The sequence below is a fragment of the Thamnophis sirtalis genome, unplaced genomic scaffold (assembly GCF_051295495.1).
Source record: "Thamnophis sirtalis isolate CommonGarterSnake01/CBP01778 unplaced genomic scaffold, rThaSir2_p1.2 scaffold_11, whole genome shotgun sequence".
Lineage (NCBI taxonomy): Eukaryota > Metazoa > Chordata > Lepidosauria > Squamata > Natricidae > Thamnophis > Thamnophis sirtalis.
In genome coordinates, this window is record NW_028261391.1 from 59,982,398 (window position 1) to 59,995,986 (window position 13,589).

General features: G+C 41.2%; 1 protein-coding gene across 1 annotated transcript in view; it reads left to right on the forward strand.

Annotated features, from left to right (window-relative positions):
• The first annotated feature begins 8,239 nt into the window (after window positions 1–8,239).
• GRK5 (G protein-coupled receptor kinase 5) overlaps window positions 8,240–13,589 on the forward strand; it is a 186,075-nt gene continuing 180,725 nt past the window's right edge. The window contains exon 1 of the mRNA XM_087725895.1: window positions 8,240–8,566. Coding sequence (XP_087582021.1) covers window positions 8,515–8,566 — 52 coding nt within the window. The 5' untranslated portion in view covers window positions 8,240–8,514. The remainder of the gene's footprint in view (window positions 8,567–13,589) is intronic.

Here is a 13,589-nt window from a genome sequence, read left to right on the forward strand (position 1 = left end):
CCTGAGTCCCCTCAGGGAAAAGGGCGGCCTATAAATAATAATAAAACGAAACTAAACGTCGGTAGTATACATTCTTCACTAGGATAGTACAGTACTACCTAATGCTTTTTGGCATGTGTGTAAATTGTTTTGGATTATAGCTCTCATAATCCCATAACATTGGTCATGTCGACCAAGTCTAATGAGAATTCCAGCTCAATAAATATGAATGGCATAGGTTTGCCACCTGCATTTCACTTTTTTTTTAGCTCAAATGATTGTGCAGATCACATTGCTGTTTTTTTAAAATTCAATTAGTGACATGATTGCCACAAAGATTAGCCACAGACTTGCTTCAGCATTTGATGTAGGGATGCCACTAGATGGCACTTTGGTACAACTCAAGTTCTAGCATGGCTCTTGTCTTGGTCAATTAAATGGACTTCAAGCACCGCTGTGGTTGAACTGAGACTGTTAATCTTTCCAAGAATTATAAGAGGTTCTTGATATGCTTGCTTCCAAACTGTAAGCATTGGAGTCATGTTTTTCATGAGATTTCATAACTGTAAACAGATTTAACTTCAAGAAAAGAAGGCACCGATTAGCAAGAGGACACAACTAGGGTTGGTTCATATATTGCAGCATCTTCCACTTACATGAAAGGCCACTGAAAATTGCTTCCATGTGATCTTTGCAATAATTTAAAACGGCTTTCCATGTGATTCACCCTAATTGGTTGGCAGACTTCATGTTTGTGCCAGAATTATTAAAAATGTGGAACTAGGCCCTCAGGAAATTCTATTCCAAATGACCACTGATGAACAGTAGGCAATCCAATAGATCTAGAACAACTTGCCACAGCAAAATTGGCCAACTTGCCATAGCCAACTCACTGCATGGCAAGAGTTACTCTACTTGCTGTGGAACAAGAGTTACACTACATGGCACTGGACCTGGATATTTGAGAGACCGTCTCCTGCTACACACCTCCCAGCGTCCGATAAGAACTCACAAGTTAGGCCTCCTCTGGGTGCCGTCTCCCCAGTGTTGGGTTTCAAAAATTATTCGAACCTACTCTGTGGGTGTGGCCTCTTTTGTGGGAGTGGCTTGCTGCCCATGTGACTGGATGGGAGTGGCTTGCTGCCCATGTGGCTGGATATGAAGATGCCGACGACACTTGTCAGAACCACCTTAAATTACCTCACACACAGCACTGGCATGCATAAGAATATGATGTAAACTTGTTTTTTAAAAGGCATCTTTGGTTTGCGTTAAAACAACTTCAACACACGAATGTTCTGATAGCACCACAAACGCAGTAGTCATCCTTACCTTTCACAGAGGCACTGAGTTTTATAAATATGAGCATGATCGTGTAGAATAATCATATCCAACGACCAGTGGTGGGTTTCAAAATTTTTTGGAACCTCTTCTGTAGGTGTGGCCTGCTTTCCGGGTCCACTGGTGGAACCTCTTCTAACCGGTTCGGTAGATTTGACGAACCGGTCCTACCGAATAGGTGCAAACTGGTAGGAACCCACCTCTGTGTCACAGGCTGTAAGCTGTTCCAAGTAAAGCTGCCATTTGCAATTGACTGTTGGTTATTTTGTCATTGCTGATGGTGTTCAAGTGGTATTCCAGTTGTTTTGGGATTTCACCCAAGTACACTATTACTATCTTTGCTATCTTATGTCACAGTTATTCTGTTTCTATTTGCAGGTCTTTGGGTTTTGTTATCTTCTCCAATTCTTGTTCTTCTGTCCTGCTGTCTCCAGGTATGCCAGGTCTACTATCCCCAGACCGTTTTGCCTTTCTTACCAATAGTTATTAAGTCTGGGATGTTATGTGGCAGGTGCTTCTCTGTTCTAATTCTAAATCCCCAGAAAAGTTTAGGTTCCTCGTTTTCTGTTACTTTCTCTATTTAATGGTCCCACCACAACTTGCTTGCAGGCAAATGTTTTTTGGAACCTCTTCTGTAGGTGTGGCCTGCTTTCCGGGTCCACTGGTGGAACCTCTTATAACCGGTTCGGTAGATTTGACGAACCGGTTCTACCAAATAGGTGCGAACTGGTAGGAACCCACCTCTGCGTCTGCCGGACAATGCCGGCTGGCGACCACTCGGGGGAGATCCTTTTCTGTTGCTGCTCCGGCTCTGTGGAACGAGTTACCAACAGAGATCCGGACCCTCCCCACCCTTGCAGCCTTCCAAAAAGCCACCAAAACCTGGCTGTTCCGGCAGGCCTGGGTTTGCTGACTCAAACTAGGTCAATTAATCTGGATGTATGTTGTGTTTTTAATATGTTTGTATTGTTTTTATGTTCTTCCCCTGTATGTTATTTTATTTTATTCATACTTGTAAGCCGCCCTGAGTCCCCCCCCCCGGGATTGGGCGGCATATAAACCCATTAAATTGACAAATTGAATTGACACTAATATAAAGAAATGATGGAATAGAATCATTAAAGAAAGGATGTCAAAGTAAGGACAAATGAAATGTGAATGACAAAAAGTAAAATATTTTAAAACTATTTTAAATAATTAAATTGAATGGTTGAACTGTCCCACAGCGAGTCGGCCATGACGAATTGGCTAAGGTGAATTGGCCACGGGGAGTTGACCATGGTCAGTTGTTCCATTCCAGATCCAATAGTAGGAATAATTGCATAGACCACTGTTCAGTTTCAGTTCATGCTTAAAACACAATATAATCACTTCTATAAACTAGAAAGTGATTTCTAAGTTATTAATGATATTTTTTTTCCTGAAACAACTCAGATGGCAGAACCACTTTATGTCACTGAAATCCGAAGTTGTCTTAAAAATAAGCCATCAGAACCTCTCCATCCTCTAACAATAGAGGTAGCTTCAGATGGTTTAGCAAAAGGCAGGCATGTCTTTTCTTCACCATGGCATTCTATGGCAAGCTTGTTTGCACTCCATATGGGCAGGTAATCTTCAGATATTATAAAAATGTTGTGAAAAAAAACAAAAAAAGAGTTACATATTTAAAAATAGGCCCTGGTCCCAAACTGGCACCAGGCGCATAGTTTGGCCTCATGCCCTATCCAAATTTAGTTATTTTTCCAAAACCCTACATAAGGAATGGTAGAATGTCACAAAACATACTGGTAGCAAACACTCCTAGGTCTAATCTTGATTTTCTAGACTGCCTTGATTCCAACTTATTCCTCCAACATTAAAAAAAATAATAGAAGTGTCTGTGTCTGGTATGCGCTGGTTTTATTCCTCTATCCAGGAAAACAAAACAACAAAAAGAAAAGATGCAATGATAGTATTTGGGATGGGATAGAGAAATCTTACCTTTTAGTAAATAGATATTTACTAAATATCTGTCAGGCATAAATCTTATGTTAAGATTTATTGCTCAAGTTTATACGAATCTTATAAGAATCTTGTCAATTGATGGTCAGCACTAAATTGACACTAGATAAGTCAACTGATTTCAAAGAATGGTTGGACTTGGAACATTTGTCAAACACAAGGATACTAGGCTGAGTCCTCTCTTGACGCTGTTCTCAGGCTCTGCCCCTTCTTCCAGAAATACCTTCTTGAAGCAATATTCCATGCATCTGGTTGTCCTAAATGTTTATGCCATAGATCCAGTGGTGGGTTTCAAAATTTTCTACAACCTCTTCTGTAGGTGTGGCCTGCTTTGTGGGAGTGGCTTGACAGCCATGTGACTGGGTGGGAATGGCTTGACAGCCATGTGACTGGGTAGGAGTGGCCAATTTGTAAAATGTGGTGAAACTCACTTAACAAAGCTCTTGCTTAGCAAACCAAAATGTTGGCTCAGAAACTCTGGCATTTGAAGCACACAAGTCTTAAAGCTGTCAAGTTACAAGATCCTTGCACCCCTAATCCTTTAGGGAAAAAAAACCCAGGGTGTTCAAACTTGACAGCTTTAAGACTTGTGGACTTCAACTCCCAAAATTCCTCCTCCAGTCATGTTGGCTCAGGAACTCTGGCATTGAAGCACACAAATCTTAAAGCTGTCAAGTTACAAGACCCTTGCACCCCTATCCCTTTAGGGAGAAAAAAACCCAGGGGTGTTCAAACTTAACAGCTTCAAGACTTGTGGACTTCAACTCTCAGAATTCTTCCTCTCGCTATTCATCTTGATGATGTGCGGGCGGGCGGGGGGAGGGAGCTGGAACCGATTCTAAACGGCACTGTAGATTTGTGGAACCTCTTCTATAGAAAAGGTTAGAACTGGCAGGAACCCATCCCTGAATAGGTCCCTTAATTTTTTTTAGGTAGTGGGCACATTCCAATTTTTGAAAAACTGTCATTGTTAACTGACTGTTAACAGTTTATTCTGTTAGTCCAATTCTCTGGGATTGCCAGATAACATGAACCATGAGTCAGTTGACTAAAATATTGGTTGAGTAGCTGGTGGCTCATTGTTTTGTGCAAACTCACCCATTAGCTAATTAGGTTACTTAAGGTCAACTATTATTTTTCAACCCAAACTCTCATACCTATCTTTGTTTTATGGAAGCAGGATTACCTTAAATTCCTAGAGATCTGTGACATACATCCAATACATATAATTAAAGATTTTGATGTGTATGATCAGTTGGAAATTATATTAGGCCTCATAATGGTTGTGACGTGAAACCATATATTTTTGTTTCATGCTACATAGTAGAATATTCCTAATAACAGCTCCATGTCTTGCTGTTCTATAATTCGATCCATTATCCAAATACTATTTGCAAGTAATATTTCTAAATATGCATAACTGCTGAACAGTAAGTCATATTTACTTTAAAGCTTTAGTTATTATATTAATTAGGGAAGACTGATTCCTAGCTATCAAACTGAATACGTATCATTAAGAATATCATTTTACCACCAGATAAATCCTTTTGACTCAACAAGTAGCAGTGTCTGGTTAATGTCATCCGGGGGCAGAAAGGAATCAAGGTCAAACCTGGATAATACTTGAATGGGAGACCTCTGAGGACAGTTAGGATGTTAAGTTAAACTGAAGAAAAGAAATGACAAGCCTTCCTCTCACGTTTCAAAGAAACCTGCATGAACTTGTCCATGAAGTTAGAAGGATTTATTTTATATTTATTATTTTATTATATGCTTTTTTTTTTTACATTACAGCTATTCACACAACACACAAGGCAAAACTGATTTTGGTTTAGCATATTTGAGTGAGCCCATCCTACATAGCTAGTTTGCTTCAGTGTATCATAAAAACCTAGGATAAACAAAGCACCCATTTGGAAGATCACCCAAGGCAGGACAGGAGTGAAAGTATAGGTAGTCCTCAAGTTATAACTAATTGTGACCAAAATTTCCGTTCCCTAAACAATGCAGTAATAAAGCATGATGCCATGTGACTGCATTGCTTAACAACAGTAATGCCAGCTGTCATTAACTGAATCTACCCTAATCCAAGCCACTTCTAGCTTGGTTCCTTCCAGCTCTGAGCTCAGTAAAATAAAGGACTGTCTCCTCTTTAATTGCCCCCACAAGCACATCTGTTTTGGATTTCTTGTTTCCGAATTTCTTGTTTTTGCTAGTCTTGCCATCTGCACTGCCAACTTTGCTGCCTGCAATTTGCTCATCCTACCACCTTGTCACCCTGCACACACTGACCTTCATCCATTTTTGAAGAGACCATTACAGGATCTAAGAGTTCTGGATAACTATCATTTGGCCTCCAACCATTTTGGAGAAGGTTGTTAAGACAATTATGCCAGACAAACTTCACAGAACAAGGTGGTTATTTGGATCTTTTTCAGGCAGGCTTCAGACCCAGATGTGGGACAGTGGAACTATAAGTGAGTCCCTTGGTGGCTTGGGTTGGGACCTGGATCAGAGCTTCTTCATCCTTTTGGATCTCTTGGTGACTTTTGATACCATCAACAATGATAATTTACTGAACCACATATGGGAATGAAGACCCTGTTTGTAGTGGTTCTGCTTCTTTCTCCATCCGTGGTTTTAGGCATTTTTTAGGTATTTTATGAATGGCTATGAGAGGTTAGCCCAATAGATATGTGGGGGTGCCACAGGTCCTGATCCTCCTTCCCAGTGCTTTAACATCTATGTGAAACCTCTGGGCAAGATCATCCAGCTGTTTGAGATGCTCATATTAGCTAACTTAACCATAAGGGAGATTTTTCTGATGCCCTGTGAGTGCTTGAAGGCTGTAAAGATCTAGATGGGAGAGGACACATTGAAACTGGATCCAACTAGGACAGAATTCATGTTCCATTACTGTAGGTGTTGTCTGTCAATGCCAGTGTTACTGTTGCATAGGCAAGCATTGTCATAAAGGAAGACCTTTGGAATCGGGGTCCTTCAAGGCTTCTGTGTGATGGATTTTATCTATAAAGGGAGGTGATGTGATGGACTGCAGTGAAGAGCAGTTTCCAGGAAGGAGGAAACACATTCCAAGGAATCAGGCAAGACCAGAGATAACACAGGCTGGAGCTGAATCAGAGAAAGAGATTCAGGGAGATAGCCACTCCTGGAATCTTCCAAAGTATATCTGTTACGGTTGGAGTACTGTAGTATAGCATTCGTAGTAGGCTGCATGGTATAAGTAAATAAAATAGTTTTTTTTAAAATTCTGCATGGTATAAGTAAATAGAAGAAATAAACTTTGGCTGGGTTGTTCGGTGTTATTCTTGGGCTGGGCCTGACAAAAGAGTAGAATATGTGGCTAAAGGATTTTGCCATCTTTCGCTGAAGTGCCAATTGTCATCCTATCTCAGTGATTCCCAAACTTGGCAACTTTAAGACTTGTGGACTTCAACTCTCAGAATTCTCCAGCCAGCTCTGCGGTTCTGGGAGTTGAAGTCCACAAGTCTTAAAGTTGCCAAGTTTGGGAACCACTGTCCTATCTGGTTCAAAAAGACCTAGCTATAGGTACAGTAACTCATGCTCTCATTGCCTCCTAATTGGACTACTGCAATGTGTTTTTATATGGAGCTTACAGAATTCAGGAACTGCAAATAGTCCAGGTTTTTATTGCTTGTCTACTCATTGGCTCCGGAAGTTGGAAGCACGCAAAACTGACCTGTGGGTCCTTCATTGGTGGCCAGGGTGCCTGGATATAAATTAAGGTTCTAGTCTTGACCTATAAACTCTCCATGACTTGGCAACTGGATACTTGCAGGAGTGCCCGCTCCAGCCAGAATCGGCCGAGTCACTGGAAAGAGCAACTTCTTGTAGCTTCCATCTCTCCGGAAGCCAGAGAGGTTGGGCTAAAATGTAGCTCTGGGATGGTCTTATGGAGATCAGGCTGTGGGCTTTAGGGAAATGACTGGAAAATGGAATTTTCCAGAGGACATTATGCCACCTTGTTTTTTTCCTTGTTCGTTGGGGTTTTCTGATGCCATTATTTGTTTAAACCATAACCGGTTATATTTTATGCACCCAATTTTGTCTGAATGCAGCAAAATATAAGTCTAATCAATAAGAAAATTGGGTCCATTAGGGTTCAGTCAACATGGTTAAAGCAAGCCATTACAGACTAAATTTATAGATCAACAAGTCCTATTTTTTTGCTAAAACCATAACGCAGCTCAAGGTGCTAAAACATCCACAGGCGTTGTGCCTAATTTATTTGGCTTCCATGTAATTTATTTTCGTTGTTCACTTAACAGGAGCTTGTGCGCATAGAAACATAACAGCATTTGAGGAGCTGTCAAAATATTTCCCCCAGCATTTATTTCATTAAACCAAAGCAGCAGATTGATGGTCCTGGAACGGATTATGATTCATTATGATCTTTCCTCCGTTCAACCGTGAGAATTATAAATTTAAAAAAAACAGACTATTTCCGCTTCCCTTTATACTCTGGAGTTGCTCCATCATCCTGGAAAGCATCTGCAAAACCTGATCGGGCATCTAAGGGCTCACACCACCACCCCGGACTGCCTGCATGTGCTTTGCAAGGAACGGATGCTGGCGGCAAACCCCATCGTCTCCACCCGCCTCCCACCCACCCTTTGAAAAAAAAAAAAAAAACTACGTCTCCCGACACGCTCAGAGGAACGAGCCAGCTGTTGAGGATGGCGCCTGCGCAATGCTGCGGAACCCGCTTCGTAGTACCACACCCCCGCGGAGGGAGGGAGAGAAGCCCGCCCATCTGAAACCTCCCCAGCAGAGGAGGAGGAGGAGGGGGGGGGCGGTGAGAGGGTGGGCTTTTCCTTTCTTTTTTTTTTTCCTCCTTTCTGCTTTTACATGCAGGCGCCCAGAATGGAGTAAGCGAGATCCGCGGAGCGAAGGGGAGAAAGAGTTTCGGGCTGGAGGAGGAGGGAGAGGGAGGGAAGCAGGCAGGCAAGCCAGCCAGCCGAGCAAGCGGTGGTTCTTTCTCAAAGGCAGGACCTCGTCGGAGGAAGCCAGAGAAAGCGGCGCAAGAATGCCCTAAGGGCAGAGGGGTTGGTGCCGCGCTGCCGCCGCCGCCGCCGTCGGTGAAGACGAAGCGCCAAGTGGCTCTGGAAGCTGCCCGTCGCCCGCTGCCCCGCGTCCCGACCGAGCTTGTCAATGGAGCTGGAGAATATAGTGGCCAACACGGTTTTGCTCAAAGCCAGAGAAGGTAAGCTCGCTCGGCGCCAAGCATCTCTCTCTCTCCCTGCACACACACCCTCCCTTTGCCCTGTCGCATTTCGACCTGTGCGGAGCGATGCCAAGCGGCGGAGGCGGGAAGGGGATGGGTGCATCCTCCGGGCTTCAGCGTGTGCGGTTGATCCCTTCGTTCTGGAGCCCAGCTTTTTTTGAGTGTGTGTTTGTGTGTGTGTGTGTGTGTGTGTGTGAACGCGGTGCTTCCAGACCGGGCTCTTTGCTTGCTGGTTCTGCATAAGCCGGGTTGGGGGAGAAGCGGTTCCCTTCTCCAAGATTCGCCCTGCCTTCCCCCCACAGCCCAACTCCCCATCTCTTTCACTCTCGCCCCGCAAACGTTTTGCGCCCTGGATTCATTGTGTTTGGCGGCTCGCTTTCCACGGGTGGAAGCACGTTCTGGCAATCCGAATAGTTCGGAAGCTCGATCGGGCTCGGCTCAATTGGCACGAGGGGTGTGTGTGTGTGTGTGTGTGTGTGTGTGTGTGTGTGTGTGTGGCCAAAAAAAGAGGGGGGGGACCACGAGCTCTCAGGAACTCGGAGGGGTCTTCTCGTATTTTAAACCAATGTCATTAAACACGTCACTGAAACCGGCGGAGGAGAAAGGGGGCGAGAGCGGTTCAAACGTAGCGAGGGCGGAAGGCAATTACTGGACCTTGCAAACTGCACATGAAAAACCTAACCGCCTCGCCCCCCCCCCCGCGCTCTCCGTGCACGATGAAGCACCGGTTAAAGAAGGGGGGACATATTATGAATATTTTTCTTTGCATCAGATCCTGGAGTTTGGTGCTGTGCACGCGCATTTGCAAAATAGAACATATTTGGAGGGGTGGGGGGGGGTGGGGGTAAGAGGGAGCCACGACCTGGCTGCCAGCCCTGAGCTATTAGCAGAATTACGGCCATTCCGAACTTCATCCGTGTTCACGAGCGATCCGGAATCCGTTTTTACAACACTTGGTCGCCTGGGTGAGGAACAAGGGTGTCTCTGCTTCGGTGACTTGAATGCCTTCTGCATTTCCATTCTTCCTTTCCTTCCTTCCTGCCTCTATCCTGAACCCTCTCCGAGGAGAACGGGGGGGGGGGGGGGCTTTTTCAGAAAGGTGATCAAGCTCTTAGCTCTTGAGCGCGCAGCTTGCAGTCTTTGGAGGGGAGGTTTCATTCACCGCATTTGATGAATGAAAAAAGAACAATCTCCTAGCTGGCCTCGCAGAGGTTCCTATAATCTCTTGGAGCTCTGCTTGGATGTCTTGGATTTAGCAAATGCTAAGGGAGGGTTTCTTATCTGGGAAATTGGGGGGGGGGGGCTGGGGTGAGCAATTGCTTCTGCTTCCAGGAAAAGCCGTCCTTTTGAGGCATTTGTTTCCCCCTTGTGCCATATCCACACGATGTCTTTTAATCAAGGGGTGGGTGGGGTACTTAAAGTCAGCATCTCTCTCTCTTTACCTTTCCTTAGCAAAGTGTTTAAGAAAAACAACACACCAACCTACCTGTTTAAAAATACAGGTGATGGTCACCTAATGATTGAAGATTCTGGTCTAAATTGTGCAAGGTGAATAGGAAAGATTGAATGAAGGGAGCCTTTTAAGAGTTACTGAAGTAGTAGTAGAATTAATACAACTTATATACATTCGAGAAAACCTCTTTTGGTGTTTATGCGGCTGTGTCTCCTAGAGACCCTATCTAATAATCAAAAAATAATTGATCAACCAGTGGACACAGTCCTTATGTATACCCAGAAGATACCTATGAAATTAATTCTTGGGTATAAAAACAAGAAAAGGTTAGGTCATATGCCAAGGGAGAAAGGTAGGAGAATAATTTGCTTTACTTGAGAAGAGAATCTGATAGCTGTTTCCTACCAGATCTTCACCTCTTATGCATGTTGATTAAAGCTTTCGGTCCAATGTTTCTATATACTTGAATTGAGGATTAAAAATAAAGGGGTCTCATCTCAGCCCCAGTGGATCGCTAGAATCAGGCCATAGTATTTCTAAGCGAGGAAGGAAATCTAGTTGCTGACTGAATGCTAAGAGAGAAAAGTGATCACGGAACATCTGTGAGGAGCCACCTTGTGGCAGGAGATAAATTAGGCATTTTATGGCTTGACAAAAACTTCCAAACCTTATTACCAGTATGTAAGATGTGTTTCTCTGTGGAATAAATATATGCCTTTTAGATGGTTGAGGATATAAATATTTCTTTCTTTACATTCATATAAAGGAATATAAAGAAATCAATGAATGCCTTTAATTTGTAAGGGTGCTTTAAGTAACTCATACAGACTTTTTATCTGTTTCTTCATTTGCTGAGTACTAGATCAGGATTTTTCATTATTTTTTTTCAGATTGCAAAATCTGCTATTTTAAAAAAAAATCCCAGATCCACCTCCGCAGATCAGATAGCAGTGTTTTAATGAAATTGGTCCATTCAAGTCATTTCCTTCCTCCTTCCTTCCTTCCTTCCTTCCTTCCTTCCTTCCTTCCTTCCTTCCTTCCTTTCTTCCTTCCGTCCGTCCATCCGTCCCTTAGTCTAGGATTCCCTAGAACACAGTTCGAAAAACCTGTGCTAGACAATGTGTGAAGTGAAGCTTACAAACTATGGGTTGTTAGGTTATCTGTTCTAATAGAACTTCAAGAATGATTCACCCAGTATATTATGGTTTCTTAAAACATGCTGTTTGGACAAACCTTATGCTTGAGACATTATTCACGCGTTCTGTCATGCTTTTCTTCTATGGGGCTGTGTAGTGAAAAAGCAATGTCTGAATTGGGTCTTGTTGCCTGTACTGATGATGTATTTTGACTGTCTCATGACTTGTCAAACCGTCTTCAGAGATTACACATTTCTTTGATTCTCTTTTATATTACTTCATTTACACAAGGTTTCTGGGCTCTGCGGATGCAGTCTTGGATATTACCTTTTTATGGATATAAGTATTAGTGCATTCATTGCAAAGGAAGATTGCCATGAGTGCGTGGAACAGAACTTGATATATGTAGTGATGAGTGGGTACACTTGATCTTGTTCTATTATTTCATTTATACAAAACTATACCTATGACAAACGTTCATAGGGTTTCTGTGCCAAACTGTCTAGAATATAATGAACGGCCATTTTTCCACTTTCAGGAAAGGAGTCATGATTTACTCCTCGCTTGATCTTTTTAAATCTGAATTATCTATTTTTTTTTACCATATTTAATTTCATATTATTATTTTTTTTGGTTTGATTGGTAGTTGTTCCGAGAGCCCTATGTATAGAAATGTAGGATGGAAACATATAAATAAACTTTTCATTCCATAAGGAATAGTTGAAGATAATTGGAAATTCAATCTGAGATGAGCTTCACTGACAGAGACTCTCTTAGTCTTATGGGATTAGAACATTGTAGTGGATTATAATTTAACATATCTGAAAGGTAACGAGAAGAATGCTGGATTTAATGGTTGTAGTACACTTCTATTTTTAAAGGATAGATCTTTCATTTTATAGCTGATTTCCCAATGAATTTCATATCAATTCAAGACATAGGAGATACATGTGTGTGTGTGTGTGTCTCACTCGCCATCTTCAGGCTGGGTTTGAAGTTGAAGATGGCGAGTGAGATCTCGCCGAAATGTTACCAAGACAATATCAATCTTACAAGGGAAAAGACCCCGAATACAACAAGACCAGCGTACCTACACCCGTGAAACTCTACGAATATATATATGTGTTTGTATGTATGTACGTACGGTACATACATACATACATACATACATACACACATATATATACACACAAACACTATACACACATCTGTGCCATCATGTTAGATTGTATGTCAAAATCTGTTGGTGGAGTTTTAAAATGTTTGTTTAATGTAGATCTTCCTTGGATATTTTCTAAAATGTCCAAACTTTTCAAAGGGTGTTTAGGAAATAAATCAGTCGTCCTAGCACTTATTGTGCAATGGTAGTTTAGTACTTTGGTTCTGTTTTTAGAGTTTATGTTTTTGATATAAGCTACTGGGAATGTATTTTTTTTTAGTATGACGGTATCTAAATATAATAAAATAACCACTGGATCTAATAATAAAATAATAACGCAACCTGTGGATCTCCAGATGTCTCTCAGTTGACAGTCACAATATATTTGGAGAGCAACAGATTCAGAAAGGAAATATAGGGAAGTGCATTTTAGTTAGCACTTAAAAAAAATATCAGTTAATGGAATGGTACCATGCAGAACGAACTGCATTCTTATGCAGATTTTTATGGACACAAGAACAGCATTTCCATTTTCAGCTGTTTTAATCGTACTATATTGTTGAATTTTAGCTATAATTTGAAAGTAATTATTTCATAATTATTTATATACACAGTACATATAGGACAGGAAAATATAACAATAGCATTTATATGTTTTTATTTTTTGCATGTATGTATGTACATTTGTGTATACATACACACACACACAGTATAAAAAAGTAAGACAAAAACTAAAATTACTGTAACAAGAACTAACATAAAGAGAAGGGAACAAAAAAAAAAGAAAAAGACGAAGCCAAAAATGCAGAAAAAAGAGAAAGGAAATCTAAATAAGTTATTTCCAATTTTCTTTTACAACAGTTATAAGTACAGATGTAAATTAATCATGGTTATAACGTTACTTACATTTTTCTATATTTATTTCTTTTAGTCATCAGAACCATATATCATACTTTTTTTCCCCTGTTTCATGTAAAAAATCAATAAGGTTTAAACTCAGTTTTAAGCTTAGGCAATATATTTTCTTTAACAAAGCTGTCAATTTGGCTATCTTCATAATCCATTCCTATATTGTATCTAAAATTAAATCGTTCCACCTTTGTGCATATAATAATCTCATTGCAGTTATCACGCATAAAAAGAAAATTCCATGATTTTATTCCAAAAATTATTGGAATAATGTTTATTAGTCTTTAAAATCATCTATATTTTATCTTTTTTTTGTCCCTCCAGACACCATAATAAAATGTACGC